The sequence below is a fragment of the Chelon labrosus genome (genome assembly GCF_963514085.1).
Source record: "Chelon labrosus genome assembly, chromosome: 17".
Lineage (NCBI taxonomy): Eukaryota > Metazoa > Chordata > Actinopteri > Mugiliformes > Mugilidae > Chelon > Chelon labrosus.
In genome coordinates this window covers 6,425,825-6,447,804 of record NC_140350.1, presented here as the reverse complement: position 1 = coordinate 6,447,804, position 21,980 = coordinate 6,425,825, and the positions used below count along the sequence as shown (strand labels likewise).

Genomic DNA, 21,980 nt, shown 5'->3' with positions numbered 1-21,980 from the left:
ACAAAGGCAGCATGTCAGTGAACTAAGCTGCCGTTAGACTTTAAATCTTCCCTCTGATCTTTACAAAATTCTAACAATACCATATTTAGACAGTGAATCAATCTGATTCAGCACTAGTGTTCACCAGCTTTTACAGGCGTCTCTCTGCCTGTGCATGGGTGACAATAATCACTGCACTTTGATGTAACTCTCTGTCAGGGAAACAACATCACGGCGAAGCTTGAATTAAAGAGTGCTGCATCCATTTCCTGTTTAATTCAACCCTTCCCATTGCTCGAAGAGTTGGGGCCGTTCGATCCAAAGCAGAGGGCCTGATATTGTCTGGAGTGTCTGGGACTATAATGTTAATTTCTGACAATATTTCTGACCTCTGGCGTTCACTGGTAACCATGAGCAATCCAGTGATTTCTTTAGGTTTGTGTAAGCCTAAGCCTGCGCTTTCTGTGCGAGAGGCCTGTGATGAAACTGATTCAGTGTCACGCTTCGATACCAGGTTATCACACACCTTCCTGCCCCGCAATCCCATTCAATCTCTTTCCCTCGTTCTCACTCCCTCAGCTTTCCATTTCCCTCTGCGCCACCGAGAAAGAGACCCAAGGTTAATCTAGTTCATTTACTTTGTAAAAAAATAAATAAGCCGCACTGCGTCTTTGTGTGGTTGTACAATGCTTTCATTTCTGTTTTATTTAATTTTGCTTCCCACCTCTGCTGCTTCTCCCGTGGATGCGCGCACAAAAAAAAAAAAAAACCTTTATACGGAGAGAGAGAAGCAAGCACATAAAGGTATTTGCTATTCATTACCCCATACAAAGGGCCTCGGCAGCCTTGCAGCAACCTGTGAAAACAGGCCGGAGCTGATCAACAATAAAAATCTAGTGCTCTTGGGTGTTTCTGGCAGCTTTGGCTTTTAAAATCTATATTTGACTCCCTCGGTTCTCAGACAGTAAGAAGTCTATATACACTTCAAAGCTAATGAAGTGTGCATTCCCCTATACTTTGAGTAGTAACCTGAGAAGCTCAAAGTATTGCTGAATAACTATTGGTCGGATGTGAAATTTCTGCCGGCTCTATGTGGAATATTTGCAATGAAACTAGGACACATTATATTGCCCAGCTAACTTGAGGCCTCTCCATTATTCACTGTCTCATCATCTCTGAGCTATTATGATGGCCTCATGTACTCAGCGGCACTCATCTGATTGGGGCTGACACTCTCTCTCCACAGCTCTTCACTTTTATTCCTCTCTGTGGAGAAAGGTCCGACCAAGCTAGACTTTTCACCCTGTGCTTAGCCCCTGGAAACGCAGGCCGTTGGTTCGGGGTTGGGAGGTTAGTAAACTGAATGCAAGTTGGGCCTAGTAGGAGGTGAATGATGGAGGGACTCAGCTTTTTTACTGCCTGGTAGCCACTCTGCACAGCTCTTTAGAACCCCTGTATCTGTGTTTTACTGAGGAATTTGAGTTGTGTTGAATTTGTTTACAACAAAATGTCTCCAATTCTCTACGTCATCTCTGTGTCAGGCTACTGCATGGAAGGAGTTGTTTTAATATTCTGCTTTCATGTGATCTCAGCAGCTCTGCCAAATGATCACCTAGTGACTAACTCTTGGTTATTATCTCAGCCAGTGATGTCAGTAACAAAGTGGTATTCAGTTTGCAACGTTAAGTGGGCGTCCTACAGTAGTTACTACGCACTGTTTGAACATGTTCAGGCGTCCGACTCATGGTGTCGTGTGCAGTGCCCAGGTTACTCTGATGTTATTGTACTTTTCTGCCCCTCAGATTGTTCTTGGAGTAGTTCTATACACCAATCAGCCACAACATTAAGACCACTGACAGGAGAAGTAAATAACATTGACCATCTTGTGACAGTACAATGTTCTGCTGTGAAACCATTGGACCTGGCATTCATGTGGATGTTACTTAGACATGTAGCACCCACCTAGACCAGACCAGGCACCCCCACCCCATAGCAATGACACTCCTTGATGGCAGCAGCCATCCCCAGCAGGATGCAGCCTGACACAGGCACACACACAAAAATCATAATGTTATGGCTGTAGGCAACCTCTTCATCTTTCAGTCTGTAAAGCCTTTGAAACCTTCGTCTATATTTCCTGTACAGCCAGGACACACCCTCATGCATATGCTGATATTACAATAAATGCTCTAAAAGACACTTTCTCTTTGAGAATCGACCTAATTGCAGAATTTCTTCAACGCATGTCAGCCCCTTTCATCACACTATCCATTCCTCGTAGGATTAGACCTCTGGACCATGGAAGCCCCTGTTGAAATTAACCTCGTCCACCCTGGAGTGGAGACTAGAATGCTGTTTCTCAGCTTTCTCGGCAAACCTTGAAGATTTGTCCCAAAAAGCAGACCTCATTGTGTTGCTTTACCCGTTCAGTATGCAATGGATGCAGCAGAGGTTCATTTTTATACTCCTCTAGCTTTAAAAACCGAGTCCCTGCAGTTACCCACAATGAAACTCAATTGCCAACAGTGTCGTCAGAGATTGTTGTGCACGGTAGTGGAAAACGTAGAGTTCTGGTAAGCTCGTTTTTTTTTTAAATAGTTACAGACTTTTAGTGTCAACTAATGCTAAGGTGACCTCACTTTTATCAAACTACATGGAGCCTCGTCCGGAGATACAAAGGCTTTATGCAACCTCTCACATAGAAGCCGTACTTGACTTTGATGCATAAAATCAGCGGTATTCTCCTTTAAGACCTGTGAATGCACTTTGGTTTAGCTTCACCCCTTTCAGATGGGAAGGATAAAACTGGTCCTTGAGAGTTAGCCTCTGATATGAGGGCGATGTTGCAGTTTTTCAACACTTCTCCTCTCATTAAAGGCTTAGATATATTATAGAGATCCATTCGGCCTGAGCTGCGCCTTATCTGATCCAGACAACTGCCGTCTTGTGCTGATTGATAAAATCCAGACCTCACCCTTCTTACTTGACACTGTGGCCTGGATTTTATTCTCTTATTGATTATTTTTGGGGTTGCGCTGTGCTGCTGTTCACGTGCCCGGTCTCGGTTTACTTTAAGTTTGCTAATCACATCAGTGTTGTGGGGAGGCGGCCGTGGGCTGAAAAGCGCACTCCTGTGTGTCTGCTCCACAAAAGCAGAGGATAGTTTGATAAAGAAGGTCATTAAAGTGTCATTAGGCAGTGAGTTCTGAGGCGTTGGGCCCTTGCAGATAAAGCATGGGGCCACTCAAAGCTGGGAAGGCTGGATACAGGTTGTGATAACCAAAGCTGAGAGGAAGGCCTTTACTTTACACCTCGTCTCTCCTTTACTCATTCATACTTCTGGCTTTGTTTATCCTCCCCTTCTCCCTGTTTTTTGGCCTAACAATAATTCCCAAAGCCCCCAGTGTGGAAGTAGAACATCACAGGAAGCTTTCTTCTTCCTCATCTTTGTTTGACTGCAACTGTCCACTGCCCACACAAACCATTGATTTCATACTCATACAGTTATTGCACTGCAGCTCTCATATGAGTGCTGCTTCCCATTCACTGTGAAACTGCTGCCCTTGAAAGTAGGGAAACTGACCTGTCGTGAAATCAATACAGCGCAATGAAAGATATGTTTGTTTTTGTTTTCTGGAGAGCTCCTCACTACCAAGAGTTCAAGCCTTTCCAGTAGCCTTAGCTAAAACGGCTATGACACCTGGAATTGTAATGGAAATGCAGCCAGTACTCAGAATGACTAAGAGCACCAATGATAGCCTGTAGCGCAGTCGATAACTGCTTGGCAGTACGGGCAGCGAGACTTGACTCAATTTGTAAGAGAGCGTTGCTCTCTGGCTGCATGGGGGCTGAGGATAGTGTCTGAGAAAACTGATTACTTCAGAGGTGCAAGGTGGGGTGAGAGGGGGAGACTATTTTATATGAAGCTCCGGAGTTTTGAAATGAAGAGTGCGAATAGGTTAACGGAGACGTGAATCATTTCGCATTAGAAGGTCGTCTGTGCTTTTGTTGTTTAATACATTAAAATATCTGCTCTGCCATTGTTGGACTTATAAAACTATCTAGGTCAAGATTTATTTTTATACATGTCACACAATGCAACAAATCATCATGGTCTGAATGAGTAAGTATTGTATTTATGCACTTGCCGCTTGAATCAGGTTCTGCAAACCTCTACTGCCACCAAGTGGTTCTCAGTTGGCAAACGTGTAAGGATACAGTACATACGTACTTTGACATTAGGGTGTTATAGGGTTCAGTTAAGAAACACATTTTTTTTCACATTTATGTGTTTAGTGATACATCAGTCAGGCATAACATTACGACCACTGACAGGAGAAGTGAATGACATAGACCATCTTGTGACAATTCAATGTTCTGCTGGGAAACTTTTGGACCTGGCATTAGTGTGGATGTTACTTAGACATGTAACACCCACCTAGACCAGACCAGACACCCCCACCCCATAGCAATGACACTCCTTGATGGCAGCAGCCATCCCCAGCAGGATGCAGCCTGACACAGGCACAATAACACTTAGGAACATCTCAAAAAAACACGAAGAACAGCACAAGGTGTTGACCTGGCCTCCAAATTCACTAGATCCCAAGTATCTGTGGGATGATCCACAGAGGCCCCTCCCCTCAAAGGCCCCCACTAACAACATTCTTTTGCCAGACACTCAGAAGGCCCATGTCTTTTCTCTAATAAGTCACAACTGTTTCGGACGCACAGATAACACCCACACAATATTAGGAAGGTGGTCATAATGTTATGTCAGATTGGTGTACCTAGTCATACAAACTGAAGTTGGATTTCATAAATGGGAAAATTTTCTCTTTGAAAGAAGCACAATAAAAAACATGTTTTTCATCTTGTGTATGAAACCTTCTACCTCTCTGAGTGTATTGTCTAACACACTCTGTCCTGTATTTTCTCTGCAGTGTTCATCATGGCTGCTGGACTGCTGGTCTACCCTTTTGGCCTAAACTCTTCGCTGGTCCGCTCCTTCTGCGGAGACTCCGACATCTACTACGCGGGCGAGTGCCAGATCGGCTGGGGCTACATGCTGGCCATAGTCGGAGTCATGCTCACCGTCTTCTTGCCCTTTTTTGCCAAATATGCACCAAAGGAGCAGCTGTCCCCGACCCCGTTGCCCACGCTGTTATAGTTGTGTCTTGCCCCCCTTACCTCCCTCCCCCCCGACCACTCTTGCTAACCCGGGCTTGATGTCCTGCATCGTGTTTTTTATAATACCTGGGAAGCCCCACTCAGCGAACCCTAGAGCTGACACTACAACGACAAACACCGTCTTCCTGCATCTGTTGTGTAATTATTTCAAGTTCTGTTAATTAAATGGAATGTCTTATGTCACTTTCAGAGACGATGCAGTGGGAAAATACAGTGATTGATAAATCGGAGAAACTTACCGCAAGCAGTTCCTAAAAAGTTAAGGGTTTTCCTGAGTTTCTTTTTTTCATTGGAAAGAATTCAACATATGTAACATTCCAAAACAGACTGGAATTTGTCAGCATTTAGAGAGTGGGAGCATGATATGGTATGTGGCAGTGTGACTGATCAGAGGTTTTGAAGAACAGCCGACCCGACAAGAGAGTCAAAATGAACAGTGGAAGATTGTGAAAATACACCTGACTCAACTCTAAAGGAGTTGCATCTACAACGTTTTGTGCTGGGGCATTTGGACTGTAAATATGGCGTGGATTTAACAAGGTGTTTGAGGTTTCAGAACATTGTTAAGAGAACTCTGACGAAGGTTTTTTTGTCCTTCTGACTTTTTCTTCTATCCAGAAAGCGAACCAGTAAGAGTCAAAAGACGTTTTCATTTAACTGTCGCAAAAAAAAGGACGATAGATACAGCATCAGACCTGCCGAGAGGACAAATGGAAATCTGTCTCTTCTTTAACCAGGAAGTTGATCATAATGAGTAGTAGTTTCAGAGCAGTGTTGTTAAAAAAAAAATGCAGGGATACTGCTTCCCTCAGTCAGTCTTTTTTTCCATGATTTGTTTGTGTAATGTTACTCGCTTGTTTTTCTGTCTGCAACACACAATACTAAACACTCTAATTCAGGAAAAAATTGATTGCAAAAGGCAGGGAGATGTAGGAACTTTGTCAAAAAATGCATAATCAGATGGGCTCAAAACAATTGATCTAGATTTTAAACGAGATCTGACCAACTTGTGCCTTTTAACATAACCAAGACAAGTGTTTAATACAAACATCAGGTAATCATCTTTTTCTGCTGAAAACCGTGGACCCTGTTGTGTGATTTGTTTTTAATTACATTTTTTTTTTTCCTCTCAGCGGTAAAGTGTTTTTCCTGTACTTGATGCAGTATGATCTCATTAACTTGAGGAAATATTCTGGAGGGACAAAAAAAAGATGTTTTTGAATCCTTGGAGATAATGCCAGAGAGAAGGGGAAAAAGGAAAGCAGTGTGTTCAATTATGCCCTGAGACATTTTTACCAATTATCTAAAAGAGATAATTCACACAAATTGCTCTATTTAAAAAGGTTGTGACATGCAGCTAACAGATTGATGAATGATGAATTCGTGATTTAGAATTCGAGTGGTGGAGGAGGGAGCTGTACAAACTGAACGTTAGCTACCGTTGCGCGACTGACGCATTATTGAGATTATGTGTAAAACAAGACCTTAAAATAATTTGCTCCTCTTCGCTAATGTGTTGGTGTGTTTTTGTCAACCCATTTCTCCTTTTTAGCGCTGGCACCGTTCCTGTCATGTTCCAAGGACAAAATGTCTACGTCTCCACTTACTGTCCCTGTACACTGCCAATCTCATCAAGCTAGCTCGACCCTTTTCTAGTGGGTGTTTCTGTGCGTATTCGTGTTTAATAATGCGTTGGATTTTACTAATGGGTTAAACTTTAAATAATTCCCAGATTTGGGTTCCCATCATGACATGTCCTGACATTAAGTAAATTACTGTGATTATGTTGCCAGATTTGAAAGAAGATCAGGAGAGAACTGTTGGTATTGTATTGGACCTCATACTGTGCTTGTGTGGGAATGACTGGCGTGACTGCACTGGACTTATTCCCCTATTTGTTGAACCATTGTGTGTAAAGTCTCAACACTGGTGAAACTGTTTTGGTAGTGTAGAACTATTGTTTTTTCCATTGTGATGTTTTACTGTAAATAAACTAACTGTCCTTGATATCACATGTTATTCTTAACTGCCCCGTTTTTCAAAGATATATTTTCAGATATTACCTCATCGTGTTTGCTTTACTTGGATTGACGCCTAAACAATGTTCTCTGTTCTGTGAATTTTCTTTGTAATAAAGACATTTCATAAATCATTAAAGTTACGTTTCATAATGAACAGACTTTCCGTTAAGGGTTTGGTTAAACAATTTTTATATGTGCACAAAAATAAGTGCAAAAACATCAAAGTAAGAACATGCAAGTGAATTCAACTGTTGCAAAGCACAAATGAACCGAAACTGCAACTTTTACAGGTCAGGAACTGTTTGTAAAACTACATGGCTTTCCAACCATAACACGTTAACAGTAGATAGCACTAAGCTAGACTCTCATGTAGCCACGTCAGACACTGGTATATTTTCTTTCTGTCACTCTTTCTGCTGAAGGTACCTACTCCTGCTCAGACTTCACTGAGTGATCTGACCAGCATCCTCATTTCAGCGTCACATGCTTTGACAACCTCCTGAGAATTCCTTAACTCTGAGGTCAGACCAGGCCTGACAGACACACACGTCAGTACATTTCTACTGCGGTCATAGTTACCAACACAGCGATAGACCTGACCACGGATGAGACGGGGCAGTACCTGCTCCTGTTGGACAGGGGGCAAAAATAAAGTTTAAGACAGACTGAAGTGTTATTTTATTGTATTAATTTGTACTGATGTATTTTGACATTTCTAAATGTACAATGTTAAAGCCTCTAAATTCAATATGCATACACTGTATGCATACCAACATGTTTACTTAAGTAGAGTCAGACCAAGTTGTTGTGTGCACATGTACATTATCCTTTGTTAAACTCAAGACATATGTATTTGTTTTTTTTCTTCCAACTCACGTTTTCATAAAATACACACTGCACAGCCTCCTTTCCGTCTCTCATGAGGAAGTTCTTGGCTCCGTAGCGACCCAGCGTGACCGCAGAGTCTAGCGTAGCTGAGGGAGAAGCACTTTCTGTCAGATTAATGGTACTGTAACATCTCCCCCTCCACAGACAAAATCAGCTGAAAATCAACTCACCAAATATCTCAAACAAGTAAGGCACTTTGTCTTTAAACTGGCCCCAGTGTCTCATGCCATCAATGACTGCAGTCAAGATTCTCAGTGATGTATCGGTGGCTGGCTTCTTTGGAAATATTTGCTTCTGAGGACAGTAAAAGAAGCTCACACACGTCGCAATGATCACTAACAACAGGATGAAACATAAAGAGCAGCTTGTGATTTATTAATAAATATTTTCAATGAATATTTCTACCTGAGTTTGAATTGGTAGAATGGTTTGAGGTTGATTTGAACTCCCTTTTCCCTCAAAGGAAGACCCTTGTGACTCAAAACTGTTAGTAAATTTCCAGGATTTGCTCTGAGGCTGCGCAGCATGAGCAGAGGGCCTTCTGGGCGGTGTGACAGAAGGAGGAAGAGGTCTAGACTGCTGAGAATTTGGATGAGTGGGAATGGCTGGTCTGTGAGATGACTGCTGACCCATCTGGGAGAACCTTATGGGGGGTGTTGGGTTGCTTTGTGCACTCTCGCTGCCACGAGGGGCTTCATAGTGTCTGGAATTAACACTGGAACTGGAGTCCTGTTGTCTGACTAGGTTGCTTGGCTGTCCCATCATGGAGCTGAAATAAAAATAGAATAAAAATTAAATAGAATAAAAATCAAACACACACTAAACACAAATCATGTTTAAATCTTTGAGATGACAGCATTTACGTTTGTTTTGTATATGATTTTATATGATGTCTCTGCTAGACACCAAACCAAAACTTACAGTAAAATCCTGGCTCAAACAAGTATATCAGCATAAACAACTTGGGTGCCTGACTAGAGCTGCTCTGCACCAGCTATTTTTCAGCAGTTTTCATTACTGATGAATTGCAGTATTACAAATAGGACAAGCCATGGATTACCATATTAATACTTAGACAGTCAGCAAAAGATACCTTCTGCTTCCGGCTTTATATGGATGTGGCATGGGCTCATAGGCTCTCACTGTAGGGGTAGGACCAGGAGCAGGTCTGTTGCTGCCATACAGCTGGGGTGGAGCAGATTGTGGGATGTTCTCTCTGTTCCAGTGGTGGTTTGGAGATGAGTGACCTGAGGCCCCGTATCCATAGGTGCCTGAGGAAAGGTAAATCTTAGGAAAAGAAGCCTCTACTCTCTGTAGCCTCGAATGGACATGTAAGTACCATTCCATACAGAACATGGGGTGACTGTGGCTCAGGAGGTAGAGTGGGTTGTCCACAAACCAGAGGGTTAGCCGTTTGATCCCCAGTGTATGGTCCACATGATGAAGTGTCCTTGGACTGGACACTGAGCCACATATTGCTTTGAGTACTTAACACTTGTGCATGAATGTGTGTGCGTTTGAACAAACCGTCAGATGTGTCATTGGGGCTTGAAGCGCTTTGAGTACCAAGAGGTAGAAAGGCGCTACATAAATACAAGACCATATACCATTTCATTCACAGGGAAGGGAAGCTTCATGTCCTCAAAAGTGTGTTGCAAGTAGAGATTGTAATTTTTAGCAGTCAGACAATAAACAGATTAATTTTAAAAACACCCACAGCATAAACTGAGTTTATATTTTTCCGTGGGTGTACTGCCACCTAGTGACGAACAGTGGAGCGTGAGTACTGCACCTGTAGAGCTGTGAGATGGGCTGCTGGTTGCTGTGTAGTCACTGTGGGAAAAGAATTCATGCTCGGAGGGAACAGATGTCAGAGGAACCCTGTTTCTTTTCTTATGGTTAAAAAGCGGCACAGAGAAGCTGCCTGACAGAGACAGCAGAGGAAACACACAACACACTGCTCAGGCAACAATGACAGGAATGATTTCACAGGTTAATGAACAAGTCACTGACAACACTACAAATACACCAACATAATACTATGCAAACATTAGCTAATATTTTATTTAACTTTAAAGTTGTATATGTATACATAGGAGCATTATTTTTTTTTGGCAGAAATCTCTTTTAAATAACCTGCTGTTGGCCTGGCCGGCAAGGCATCACGTCTCATCATCGTGGTTTTTCAAAATGGCGTTAATTCAAATATCAGGAGGCAACCCAAGAGAGGAAAGAGAAAGAGGGGACGACCTATAACAGGTTTCCTCTTTGGTGTTGGTTTCGCTTTTAATTCTAAATAAAAGTGGAAAAGGTTCAAGGTTAACTCACTTGGAAAACAGATATTTTTCAGTCAAAGCTCTTTTAGCTAGTAGCTGAACTACTGTAACATTAGCTTTTTGGGTTAGTTAGCTAAAAAGCGTTAACTGTTAACAGCTCATTTAGAAAGGAAAATAAATATTGCGCAGAAAATAGATATTGATAAAATATCGGTAGCAGTAGAAATTTGCTGCCCAAAACTGTTTTCTCTGAACGCGGTACGTTAATTACAAACTATTTTTGTCAAGTTAAAGTTAGCTAAATACGAAGGAAAGAGAGAAAGATACCAACGACGTTTCCGGGTCAGCACCGTCAGCACCTTGGAAAGCGACACGCGCCAAAAGTCAGTGTCTGGGATGTTGCCTTCAGGCTCCCAAAGCTAGCTCGGAGGTCGTAAGCTCAAACATTCAAATAGTTTCAACCGAAAATAGCATGATGACACCACTATCTCTGGGACCCGGGGAGATCATCTATGTCCCTCTTTACACTGATATAAATATTAAACCTGTGACCATCTATTTTATTTTATTTTTTAATAACAGGACACACATCACACCAGCTAGAATCAAATAGTTTTTAACATACACTGTCAGAGATTTAGTTGCATCTCAGTTGTGCTTGTTACATATACATATATGATTACACCAGGCTATTTGTACTAGGCACAGAGAAATGTGTTGTCAAGATCACAATAGCTGCACCATTACTAGCCACGTTTCACAATAAAAAGAGGGTTATGAATAGATTTGAGGGTGCAAAACATGACAAGTATGGATTGGATTATAAAGCAAGTCAAGACTCTGTGAAGGTTAAATTTCAGGGCTGGTGATAAAATGATTAGCACTTATTCACAGATGAATTCACATAAATGGACAAAAGGTTAGACCTAATAATGAAAGACCTTGTGAGCGTATTTATGTAATAATAACTTTCTGTCTACCTCTGTCAGCCCTGTAAGTGGAGATGGGAGAGTGAAATCGAGAACAAGTGAACAGTCAGCAGGGCTTCTTTGACATTTTTAAAATCACGGTTACAGATACAACTGTCAGTTTCCCTTATTCATCCTCTATTAGATCCTCCTAGCTTAAAAATTTCCATCTAAAGTTAATCATAGAAATGCAATGCATCAAAATCTGTCACATGTTATATCATTTGTCATAGTTCAGTTATGGCATGACCGTATGTGGAGCATGATTAAGTCTTAGTGGTGTTTCAGGGGATGAACTACAGCTTGTTTAGTTGATTCTACATATAAGAACAGACCAGGGCAAAGGCTTCAGGAGGACCAGCTCTTTCTCTTGTTTTGCACAGAGCCTGAGGCTAATCTAGGCCTCACGGGGACTGAGTGACATCCTTGCTTGGAGTTTGAAGGCCACTATTTGATCTTGGCTTCTCTGTCTTGTGTTTTCTGGGCTTGTGAATCCATGGCAACAGCAAGCACGAATGATTTATTCAGGACGGTCTCCACCACACCATTTGCTACTGAGAGGCTATGGATCAGCATAGACTCTTAAAGATCAGATTGTTCTGTGAAAAAGAAACTGTTCATCAGAATCAGAATCAGAATCAGCTTTAATGGCCAAGTATGTACACATTCAAGGAATTTGACTCCGGCAACTTTTCTCTCTAGTACAGAAACAACTTAAATAAGTGAAATAAAATAAAATAAAATAAAATAAGATAAAAATAAAATAAATCTCAATCTGTACACATAAAATATAGGAAAATATATACACCAAACCAGGGTTATTGTACAGTGAGTATATACAACAGTGCAGAGTTATTGATTATTGTTCATGTGGATGGTCTCACACTCTGTGACTGCTCAGAGTTCATCAGAGTGGTTTTGGCGTACAGTGCTCTGTAATGCCGGCATGAGGGGAGGAGTCTAAACAGATTGTGACCAGGGTGTGAGGGGTCTGTGGAGATTTTCCTGGCCCGCTTCCCGACCCGGGACCGGTACAGGTCCTGGATGGAGGGAAGATCGGTACCAATGATCCTCTCTGCAGACCTGACTGTTCTCTCTTCATGTGCAGCATCCCACAGTGTTTTAATAAAAAAGGGCTAATAATCACGATTAATGATGTGGCTGAAATCTGGGTGACCAAAGTCTACATCTACACCTGGTCCCCTACACTGGAGCTATTTTTGGTCTTCAGTACCTCAAATGTATTCATCATTTTCCCAGTACTCTGTACATGGCACTACATGGGCTATATTTTGCCTTGGGCACAGTCCTTACTTAGAACAGTCCTTATATTTTTTCGCATTTTTGTCTGCAACAAACAGAGAAACATAAAGCACCAAACACCACAGATAGATAGCTCATGATGAAAATGGAATGATTATATATGGAGGTATACATATATGGGATGCAGAGGCTTTGCTGGCCACTCACTGTGCAGAGTTTATTCACTGCTTGGCATCACGGGAGCTGCAAAAAGGAAAGCCATCAAGAACACCATGGAGGCTGCAGAGAGAGCCTCCAGATGGCTTTGGAGCAGGACTGCTGCTGGGACCTAGCCAGGGCCTAATCAGCCCTGGCTAGGTCACCTGAGGGAGGAGGTCTGATGTATCTTTCAGATGCTACTCATTTTATTTATTTTTTTTTTTTTTCCAGAGTGTCAGTTCAACTTCTGGGATATAGTTTAGTAGCAGAGGGGGTTGTTAATCAGTTTCAGCTGCTTTGGTGTTAATGAAATGAACAACAGGTGCAATAACGGGGTAACAATGAGACAACCCTTAAAACAGGAATGGCTTCACAGGTGGAGGCCACTGACATTTTTTCCCTCCTCATCTTTTCTGACTGTATTTTTACTTGTTTTGTATTTGGCTATGGTCAGTGCCTCTAGCATGAGGTGATACCTGGACCCTACAGAGGTTGCACAGACAGTCCAACTCCTCCAGGATGTCACATCCATACATACCATAACCAGAAGGTCTGCTGTGTCTCCCAGCACAGTCTCAAGAGCATAGAGGACATTCTAGGAGACAGGCAGTTACTCTAGGGGAGCTGGACAGCGCCGTAGGAGGTCCTCAACCCATCAGCAAGATGAGCACAGCCATGCTCTAGAATATGACCTCCAGCAGGTCACTGGTGTGAATGTCTCTGAACAAACAATCACAAACAGACTTCATGAGGGTGGCCTGAGGGCCTGGTGTCCTTTAGTGGGCCCTGTGCTCACTGCCCAGCACCGTGGAGCTCGATTGGCATTTGCCATAACACAAGAATCAGGTCTTCCACTGGCGCCTCACCCTGAGCAAGTGATATGAAAAGGTCTGGAGAAGTCGCGGAGAATGTCATGCTGACTGTAAAGGCTAGACAATGGCACCCATTCATTCTACTTCTGTAACCCCTTGTCCTGTTCCTGTGTGTGAAGGGTCACAGGGGTACTGGAGCCTATCCCAGCTGTCATTGGATGAGAGGCGGGGTACACCCTGGACAGGTCTCCATTCTATTGCAGGGCTAATACAGAAAGACAGACAACCATTTACTCACATGCACACCTACGGCTAATTTAGAATCACCAACCTAACAAGCATGTCTCTGGACAGTGGAAGCTGGAGTACCTGGAGAGAACCCATGCAGACACAGGGAGAACATGCAGACTCCACACAGAAAGGCCTCAGTCGGCCTGGACTCGAACCCGGGACCTTCTTGCTGTGAGGCATTAGTGCTAACCACCACGTCACTGTGCCGATCACCATTACTTATGGAAATAAACTTTAACAGTTTACATTTAACACAGAAATAAGCTTTGGTCACTGGTGCTGGTTATATTATACACTATGTAAATGTACACAATGCTTTTAATCTCATATATTGAGAACATAACAGACCTCTCTAATCTTCACCTCTGCTTGTATGGTTTTGTTCTTTTTCTTAAGTGTTATGCCTATTCTGTACATACACTGAGATAATGGAAAAATAAGTTATTCCTCTATTTTTGAAGAAGTACACACACTGTGCTTGGCCACTTAAATTGACTCTAATATGTATTAGTCAGTCCCTCAGCTCTGTGTGACTTGGAGAGCCTGTAACGCATATTGTGTAACACAGGGTCTTGGATTTTCCCTCATCTTCTGGAAGTTTCAGTAACATGGGTATATATGGTGCCTCTGAGTCCCCTAGCGGGTGAAACATTCAAAACGTCTGAGCGCGGATTAACGACTTCCTATAACCCAAACTGGCAACCTGCATGTTGTTCGGGGGGAGGCGCTAGTCCGCAGTAGTTTCTGGAAGGAACCTCATGCTTGCACCATGGAGAAAGTGAGTGTCATGCAACTCTTTTTAAGATTATTATTCCCTAACCAACATAGTTAACAAATATCAATAGATTTCACCGGGTAGCTTTAATTTTGAGTTTTCTTTATAACAATAATGGTGAGGTTTTTGTAGTTAGTCGCCTTTATGTACTGAGATTTCACTGTTTGCTAGTATTAGCTTGGTAGCTTGTTAGCTTAGCGTCATTCTGGCAGTGAGGTCTTAATGAGCAATTTGGCAGAGGGTTTCTGGTTGGGGTTATAGATTTTATTCAACACAGAATATTTTGACAGCTCCGGTTTGTACCGTAGTTGAACCTTGAGTTCCTAGCACGGCAACCTTGGATAGATTAACGAACTGTTCAGCTGTGCACGGTTGCGGCTAATTCAAAGCTAGCTAACCGCTAAGCTAAATTATATGATTTAAGTGTGTCAGTGCAGTTTTGCCACCGTAACTGTCGCACAGTTGCCTGCAGAAGTTGCCTGACACTGTAGCCATCACCCGTGCCTTATTATTGGAAAGTATTCTTCTGCCCCCCGCACGAATCACCGGCGAGGTACTCATATGTAACTCCCGCACATTGTCAACGCTATCATTAATTAGGTGACGGACAAATGAAAGTCGCGATTGCATCCTTTTGTAAAATAATATTGTCGGAAGACCGAACGTCTAAACTGCTGCGGTCAGTGTGTAACACAAGCTGTAGGAGTATGTTTTTTGATCGGCTTCAGTCTGCTCCCCAGCAGCCTGCACTCAGACCGGAGGATCATTCTAGATGCACACGGAGGTGCTGTCATGGCTACAGCCGCATTTTGTCGCCAACTGCCGCATCTTCTCCGATGTTCTTCAGTTTGGACGTGAAAATATATTCTTTTTGGGATTATACACTACGACTTTTTTTTTTTTATTTTTTTAAACTAAATATATTTTTAAACAAACATTCTCTGTATACCTCAATAACACTTAACAGGCCAAAACGTGTCGTACACCGTAAAAGTCAAAAGGGGGCACTGCACGGCTGTAATTGCGTTGATGCTACGATCACTTAAATATTTCTACATCGTATAAATTAAGTCATTCTAAGAGAACATTTTCACTCCTGTAGCTGGTTTTCTTTGCCCTACTTTATTACAGTCTTTTTATTAATGTTACAACTGATTACTATTGACACTGCAAATCATTAAATGACACCATTCATTACACTAGGCTGTATGCAATCCCACATTGTCTCTGCAGATACTTATATGACTAGTTTCAGTCATGGAATTATATAGAGTAATAGGTTTATTTAATAACTACATTGGCAAATTGATTGCACGTTGACTAAACTAGTCTTCTGGAATTTCCTGATCCACCAGTGCCTGTATCCAAATGAATGCTCCATCATCCAGAAATCAAACCATGCGGAGATAAAAATTCATGTCCGTCCATTGTGCACAGCCCTTGCTGGCAGTTTTCAAAGTCTGTATTGTAGTAATATATCCCCTTAATGTTTATGAATACAACCCTGGTTCTCTAAGAAGGGAACTCTTAATGCAGCCTTCAGTTATACTAACCATCAGTAGTTTTACTGATTAATAGTTTTTCCATTGCAACAGCTTACACTATATGTTAGATGTTCTACTTTTTATGTATTCACATATTTTAAGACGTTCAGATTAGATTGGGTCTGGATAGAAAACTGGATACTGGATAGAAAAAAATCTTGCCAATGAGCACTTCTTGTTCTTCAACCATCTGTTATATACTGTGGAAATGATGTGTTACAACCTGTCAAACTGCAACAGGCAGCCAACGTGAGTGTACTATATACTTGTGTTTTTTTTTTTTTTTTTTTATTCTCTGCAACCTTCTTGTTACATCACCAGCATGCCCCTGCTGACTCCTGTAAGCAGTTGCAGGGAACATGGTCTCCTCTTCTAAATTACCACAAGCTGCCTAATAGTAGATTGCACCTCCATGAAATGTGCATTAGAAAAGTGAAAATACATTTTCTCTGCACCCCTTCTTCATCCGTATGACATGAACAGCTGACTGGTCATCAATCCTTTTTCAGTTCTGCCAGTAGCAGCTGTCAAGGATTCTGCACTGGCAGATCTATATTGGGGAGTGTGTGCTTGTGCTTTTGTGTAAATGTTCATTTAGAGTTTGAGAGCTATATTGTAAATGTGTTTGCCTTTCACAGGTTTCAGCATTGAAAGACCAGGGCAACAAGGCCCTAAGTGCAGGAAACATTGACGAAGCTGTACGTTGCTACACTGAAGCCTTGGCTATCGACCCATCAAACCATGTCCTGTTCAGTAATCGCTCAGCTGCCTATGCCAAGAAAGGCAACTATGAGAATGCCCTCCAGGATGCCTGCCAAACCATCAAGATCAAACCTGACTGGGGCAAAGTGAGATATTCTTTGTTCCACCATCATTCTATTGATAACGCTTGTAGGAATTAAGTTTGACAAAGTTATCTAATTTCTTTCAAATTTATTTAACAGGGTTACTCCCGCAAAGCTGCAGCATTGGAATTTCTTGGCCGATTGGAGGATGCTAGAGCAACTTATCATGAGGGCCTTCGACAAGAGCCAAGTAATCAGCAGCTAAAGGAGGGTTTACAGAACATTGAGGCTCGACTTGCAGGTAGAAACATGAATGTGTAATGTCTTTTACACTACAGATAAAGTAGCGAATTGATGTGAAAAATGTGTGAGTCCATTTGTTTCTGTGTGGGTAGAGGATTTGAAGATAGCTGCTGACAGCAATGCCAAAGTAAAATTGCATTGCGTGTTCACAGGTTTTCAAAAAGAGAGTAGGCGGCCCACTTGGGTTTTGAGTGTTGTGATTCATTCAGACTACAGACAAGTAGTGGTGGTTAATGAGAAGTGCTGGTGCAGGACAGGGTGTGCATCCTGAATGCTCTTATGTCACCACTAATGAAAATGAACTTTTGCTTCACCAGAGAAAACCATGATGAACCCTTTCGCCATGCCCAACTTGTATCAGAAGCTGGAAAATGACTCTCGAACCCGTGAGCTGTTAGCAGATCCCAGCTACAGAGAACTGCTGGAGCAGCTCAGGAACAAGCCGTCTGAGCTTGGCACGTAAGTGATTTTTCTGAAGTTTGACATTGGTAACAACAACAATGTTTGATAGTCAAACATTAGAGGAGAGAGACCTAAATGAGTGTAGCCCCATTGTCATTCAAATCAACATATAGTAAAGTGAACTAACTGGAAAATGTGCACCAGCCCATAATACTGTGGTGTTTGATTTGCACTTGCTTGACTGATTGTTTTATAGGAAGCTGCAGGATCCCAGAGTGATGACCACACTCTCTGTGTTGCTGGGACTAAACCTGTCTGAGATGGATGAGGAAGAGGAGCCCGCTCCTCCTCCTCCCCCCAAACCCAAAGAGACTCAGCCGCCTCCTCCTAAAGAAGAAGACCTCCCTGAAAACAAGAGAAAGGTAAGTCATTAGCTTTCACATTTGATCCTCTGATTAATCCCTGAAATCAATTTTGTTAATCCTCTGTTTTCAACTTTTAACAGGCCCTGAAGGAGAAGGAACTTGGAAATGCTGCATATAAGAATAAGGACTTTGAGACAGCACTGAAACATTATGAAGAAGCTGTTAAACATGACCCTACCAACATGGCTTATATATCTAATCAGTCAGGTACATATTCTCACTGTTTGTAAAACTATTGCAAGCCTCATACATTTGAGCTGACAGACACAAAAATGCCAAAAAAACAAATAATTTAATATTTCTGCCATAGAATTTATCTGGGTGGTTCACGGAGAAAGACACAAGTTCTCTGCCATTAAAAAATGTGACATTTTTAAGTTCGAAATTGAATTGATGCACTGAAATATTGACCCAATAGTTTAGCTCAGCTGTTTTGACATGTACTTTAAATATTTTCTGTTAAATATGTTCTCCATTTTATTATCGTTCCAGCTGTGTTCTTCGAGAAGGGAGATTATGAAAAGTGCAGAGAGCTATGTGAAAAGGCCATTGATGTTGGCAGAGAGAACCGAGAAGACTACAGACAAATTGCAAAGTGAGTTATTTCGCCGCCCCCCCCCCCCCCCCCCCCCCCCCACACACTATTTAGAGAATCCTTTGGGAGCTGGAACTCAGAACAAATGTTATGGTCACAAAATATATTTAGTTTCATCTGGATGGAAAATGCATACTGCTAAGCATCTGGCTACAGTTGCGTTGTCTGACTAAATCACTCCCATACAAGGAGATGACCATCAGGAGCAATGGGCTGAGGCTGTTTGGCAATCTGATGAGCATTTCTGAAGAATCATACTGGCCACTTTTGGATTTCTCTGGATTTCTCCAGAGAACCCAAACATGAATCACTATGTGGGAGTTTTGCTGTATTGCTTCTCACTATGGATACATGTTGACTGTCCATTCAACTTAATAGTTTTGTTAAAGAATACAAAGGTGATTTGATGTCTGAAATTTGTTATTATGTCACAAATCAATGAGGGACTTTCACATTCTAAATTTTTAAGATTCTTATTTCTTTTAGTTCCAGAAATGAGAATGTAGAGGGACAGATCACGGCTTTCTCATGTGATAACATGTTGTCTGGCCTTTTTCTGTTTACAGGGCTCTAGCTCGAATTGGCAACTCCTACTTCAAGCAGGAAAAATACAAAGAAGCAGTTCAGTATTTCAACAAGAGCTTGACAGAGCACCGCACTCCTGATGTCTTGAAGAGGTGTCAACAGGTGCAGTAGCGTCGGATAAAGAATAAAATAACTTTAAAATTTGTTAATGCTTGTTTTGGCTACGCAATAAATACTACTTCAGTACTTGCAACCTGACACTATAATTGGCTCTGCAGGCAGAGAAGATATTGAAGGAACAGGAGAAACTAGCCTACATCAACCCAGATTTAGCCCTGGAAGAGAAGAACAAGGGCAATGATGCCTTCCAGAAAGGTGTGTGTAATTGTCATAGTGTTTGGTGTCATTTGATTGTTTGTTTGAGAAGATGTGTAAAGATTAACTCTTATTTTCCTTCCCACAGGAGACTACCCCTTAGCCATGAAACATTACTCCGAGGCCATCAAGAGAAACCCCAATGATGCCAAACTCTTCAGTAACAGAGCTGCCTGCTACACAAAGCTGCTGGAGTTTCAGCTTGCCCTGAAGGTACAGTGAACCCTTAGCAAGAACATTCACGAGTCTGTTCATGTGCTTCTGACCTGATTCAGTTTTATTGTACAATAATGATGACCTTGATAATTTCTTTTTATTTGTCAGGATTGTGAAGAGTGCATCAAACTTGAGCCCTCCTTCAGTGAGTACAACACTAATAACAATTTAACATTGTATTTGAAGATTGGTAAATGAGGGTATGTTGGGTTCAATTCAGTCAAGCCATGTGACTTTACAACTAATTTAAATGATCCATCCACAGTAAAGGGCTACACTCGTAAAGGAGCTGCTCTGGAGGCCATGAAAGATTATACTAAAGCTATGGATGCGTACCAGAAGGCTATGGAGCTGGACTCTTCCTCAAAGGTATTTAAAAAGGCACTACTTGGGTTAAAAATGAAAGAATCACCTGTATGTGTCTTAAATTTGAGGACTTTGAGAGATGATTCCGGTCCCATTCTGAATCATGGACTGTGTCTCAGTTTGTTTAGTTTCATGTAGTAAACTATAAACACTATGTACTTGTGTAGTGTCTGTGTGTGTGTGCGAGAAAATCGACTTGTGTTGCTTCAAATCAAGCACGACAGACTGCTTACTCACCAGAAATGATGATGCATCGTTTCAGTGGCTGAACTACCGAGCTAACACTAGCTGCAGCGTTTTGTGGTAGCATTGATGGTATCATCACAGATTGCAGATTAGCCTATTTAACATACTGATGGCTTGAAGTGCTACTTGGGCAACAATGAACACTTTGTTATGTGTAACATAAAATTGGATTGTTGTCACTCCACCTCTTTTATATAGCCAAGATTGATGATTGTTGAGAAGTTTTGTTATTTCACACAGAAGCTTTTACTGCCAAGTGCAACATATGAGTTCTGAGTGCTCTTACGCAGTCGAGACACGGCAGTAGTCTGTCTGTAGGAAATGTCTACCCATAAAATAAGAGCATGTGTTTTGTATCAGTCCATCTTTATATTACCGTAATAACGCGAATATTGGAGTAAGTGACAAATGGCAGCAGCTTGTGCCGTTCATGTACAGGAACACTAAACATAAGGCTGCTGAGATGTGGTATTCTATGGACAATTGTATGTAAGATTAAATAAAGAAGCAGTAGATAAATCTGATTGAAACAGTAGACTTCAAATCTAACTTTGCTTTCCGATTCGTTACAATACCATGGCGCAGCAAATTAAGACCTTGGCAGGCCGCCATAGTATTAACATTGTATGGGAAACACTGAACATGTGTACATCTAAGTGTGCATTTTCATGGAAATTATGAATAGGTATTTTTATTATACATATGGGTAACATACAATGTAAATAAAATCAGAGTAAATACTGACCATCAAAATATATAGTTTGCTTAAGATTTTCTTTTTCTTTTTTAACATCTTATGCAATCTCCACCCTCAGGAAGCCACAGAGGGCTTGCAGCGCTGTATGGTCAGTCAGACCACAAGAAACGACACCCCCGAGGAGGTGAAGAAACGGGCCATGTCTGATCCTGAGGTGCAGCAGATTATGAGTGATCCAGCCATGCGCATGATCCTTGAGCAAATGCAGAAGGACCCTCAGGCACTGAGCGAGTAAGTTTGACAACTTGTCTGTCAATCTTGTTTCTCTGCATTCAAACAGTATGGTGCAGATCTGCAGTGATTCTGTGAAATTCACGAGGATAATCATTGCCCTTCTCTGTTTAATCCTCAGCCACTTAAAGAATCCAGTTATTGCTCAGAAGATACAGAAACTCATTGATGTTGGACTGATAGCCATTCGTTGATGAGAGACCAGAGGCACATGTGTGAAGAAACTCCAAGACAAAAGTGGAACAAAATGCAGATCCCTTCAAAATAATACATCCTCTTGTTTTCTTGCCTTCAAATTCAAAAGTATACTGTCCATGGTCTGAGGCTTTGTTTGTATGTTATGTTTTTTTTTTAAATCAGTTTCAGTATGTTTGCATTGTATTTAAGACAGCGTCTTGTATGTGATGGAAAACTTCAGGACTTCATCTGAAAAAAAGCTGAATGCATAAATACATCTTTAAATAAACATTACAGTGCAGTTCAACATCATGCTCAGTGTTTAAAGGGGAAATCCACCCTGAAGCTGTTCTCATCTTCTTATTGGTTCAT

General features: G+C 41.7%; 3 protein-coding genes across 3 annotated transcripts in view; 2 read left to right on the top strand and 1 right to left on the bottom strand.

Moving 5' to 3' along the window:
* Positions 1-5,149, top strand: part of lhfpl7 (LHFPL tetraspan subfamily member 7) — a gene marked incomplete at its 3' end in the record, with an annotated part of 104,361 nt that extends 99,212 nt beyond the window's left edge. Inside the window, exon 3 of the mRNA XM_084565446.1 lies at positions 4,923-5,149. Within this exon, the coding sequence (XP_084421572.1) occupies positions 4,923-5,149 (227 nt within the window). The remainder of the gene's footprint in view (positions 1-4,922) is intronic.
* A 2,181-nt stretch (positions 5,150-7,330) lies between these two features.
* Positions 7,331-10,254, bottom strand: spata22 (spermatogenesis associated 22; the record flags this gene model as incomplete). The annotated part of the gene is made up of 7 exons (XM_084564270.1): positions 7,331-7,818; positions 8,067-8,164; positions 8,249-8,372; positions 8,484-8,847; positions 9,172-9,349; positions 9,871-10,002; positions 10,215-10,254. The coding sequence occupies 7 exons, from the start codon at positions 10,252-10,254 to the stop codon at positions 7,627-7,629; spliced, it is 1,128 nt and encodes a 375-aa protein (XP_084420396.1). The 3' UTR covers positions 7,331-7,626.
* A 4,259-nt stretch (positions 10,255-14,513) lies between these two features.
* Positions 14,514-21,915, top strand: stip1 (stress-induced phosphoprotein 1). The gene is made up of 14 exons (XM_084565515.1): positions 14,514-14,664; positions 16,844-17,053; positions 17,150-17,291; positions 17,611-17,752; positions 17,952-18,117; positions 18,201-18,327; positions 18,613-18,715; positions 19,282-19,402; positions 19,519-19,615; positions 19,704-19,828; positions 19,940-19,976; positions 20,097-20,200; positions 21,259-21,431; positions 21,553-21,915. Exons 1-14 carry the CDS (start codon positions 14,656-14,658, stop codon positions 21,623-21,625), a joined length of 1,629 nt encoding a protein of 542 aa, XP_084421641.1. The 5' UTR covers positions 14,514-14,655; the 3' UTR covers positions 21,626-21,915.
* The last annotated feature ends 65 nt before the right edge of the window (positions 21,916-21,980 follow it).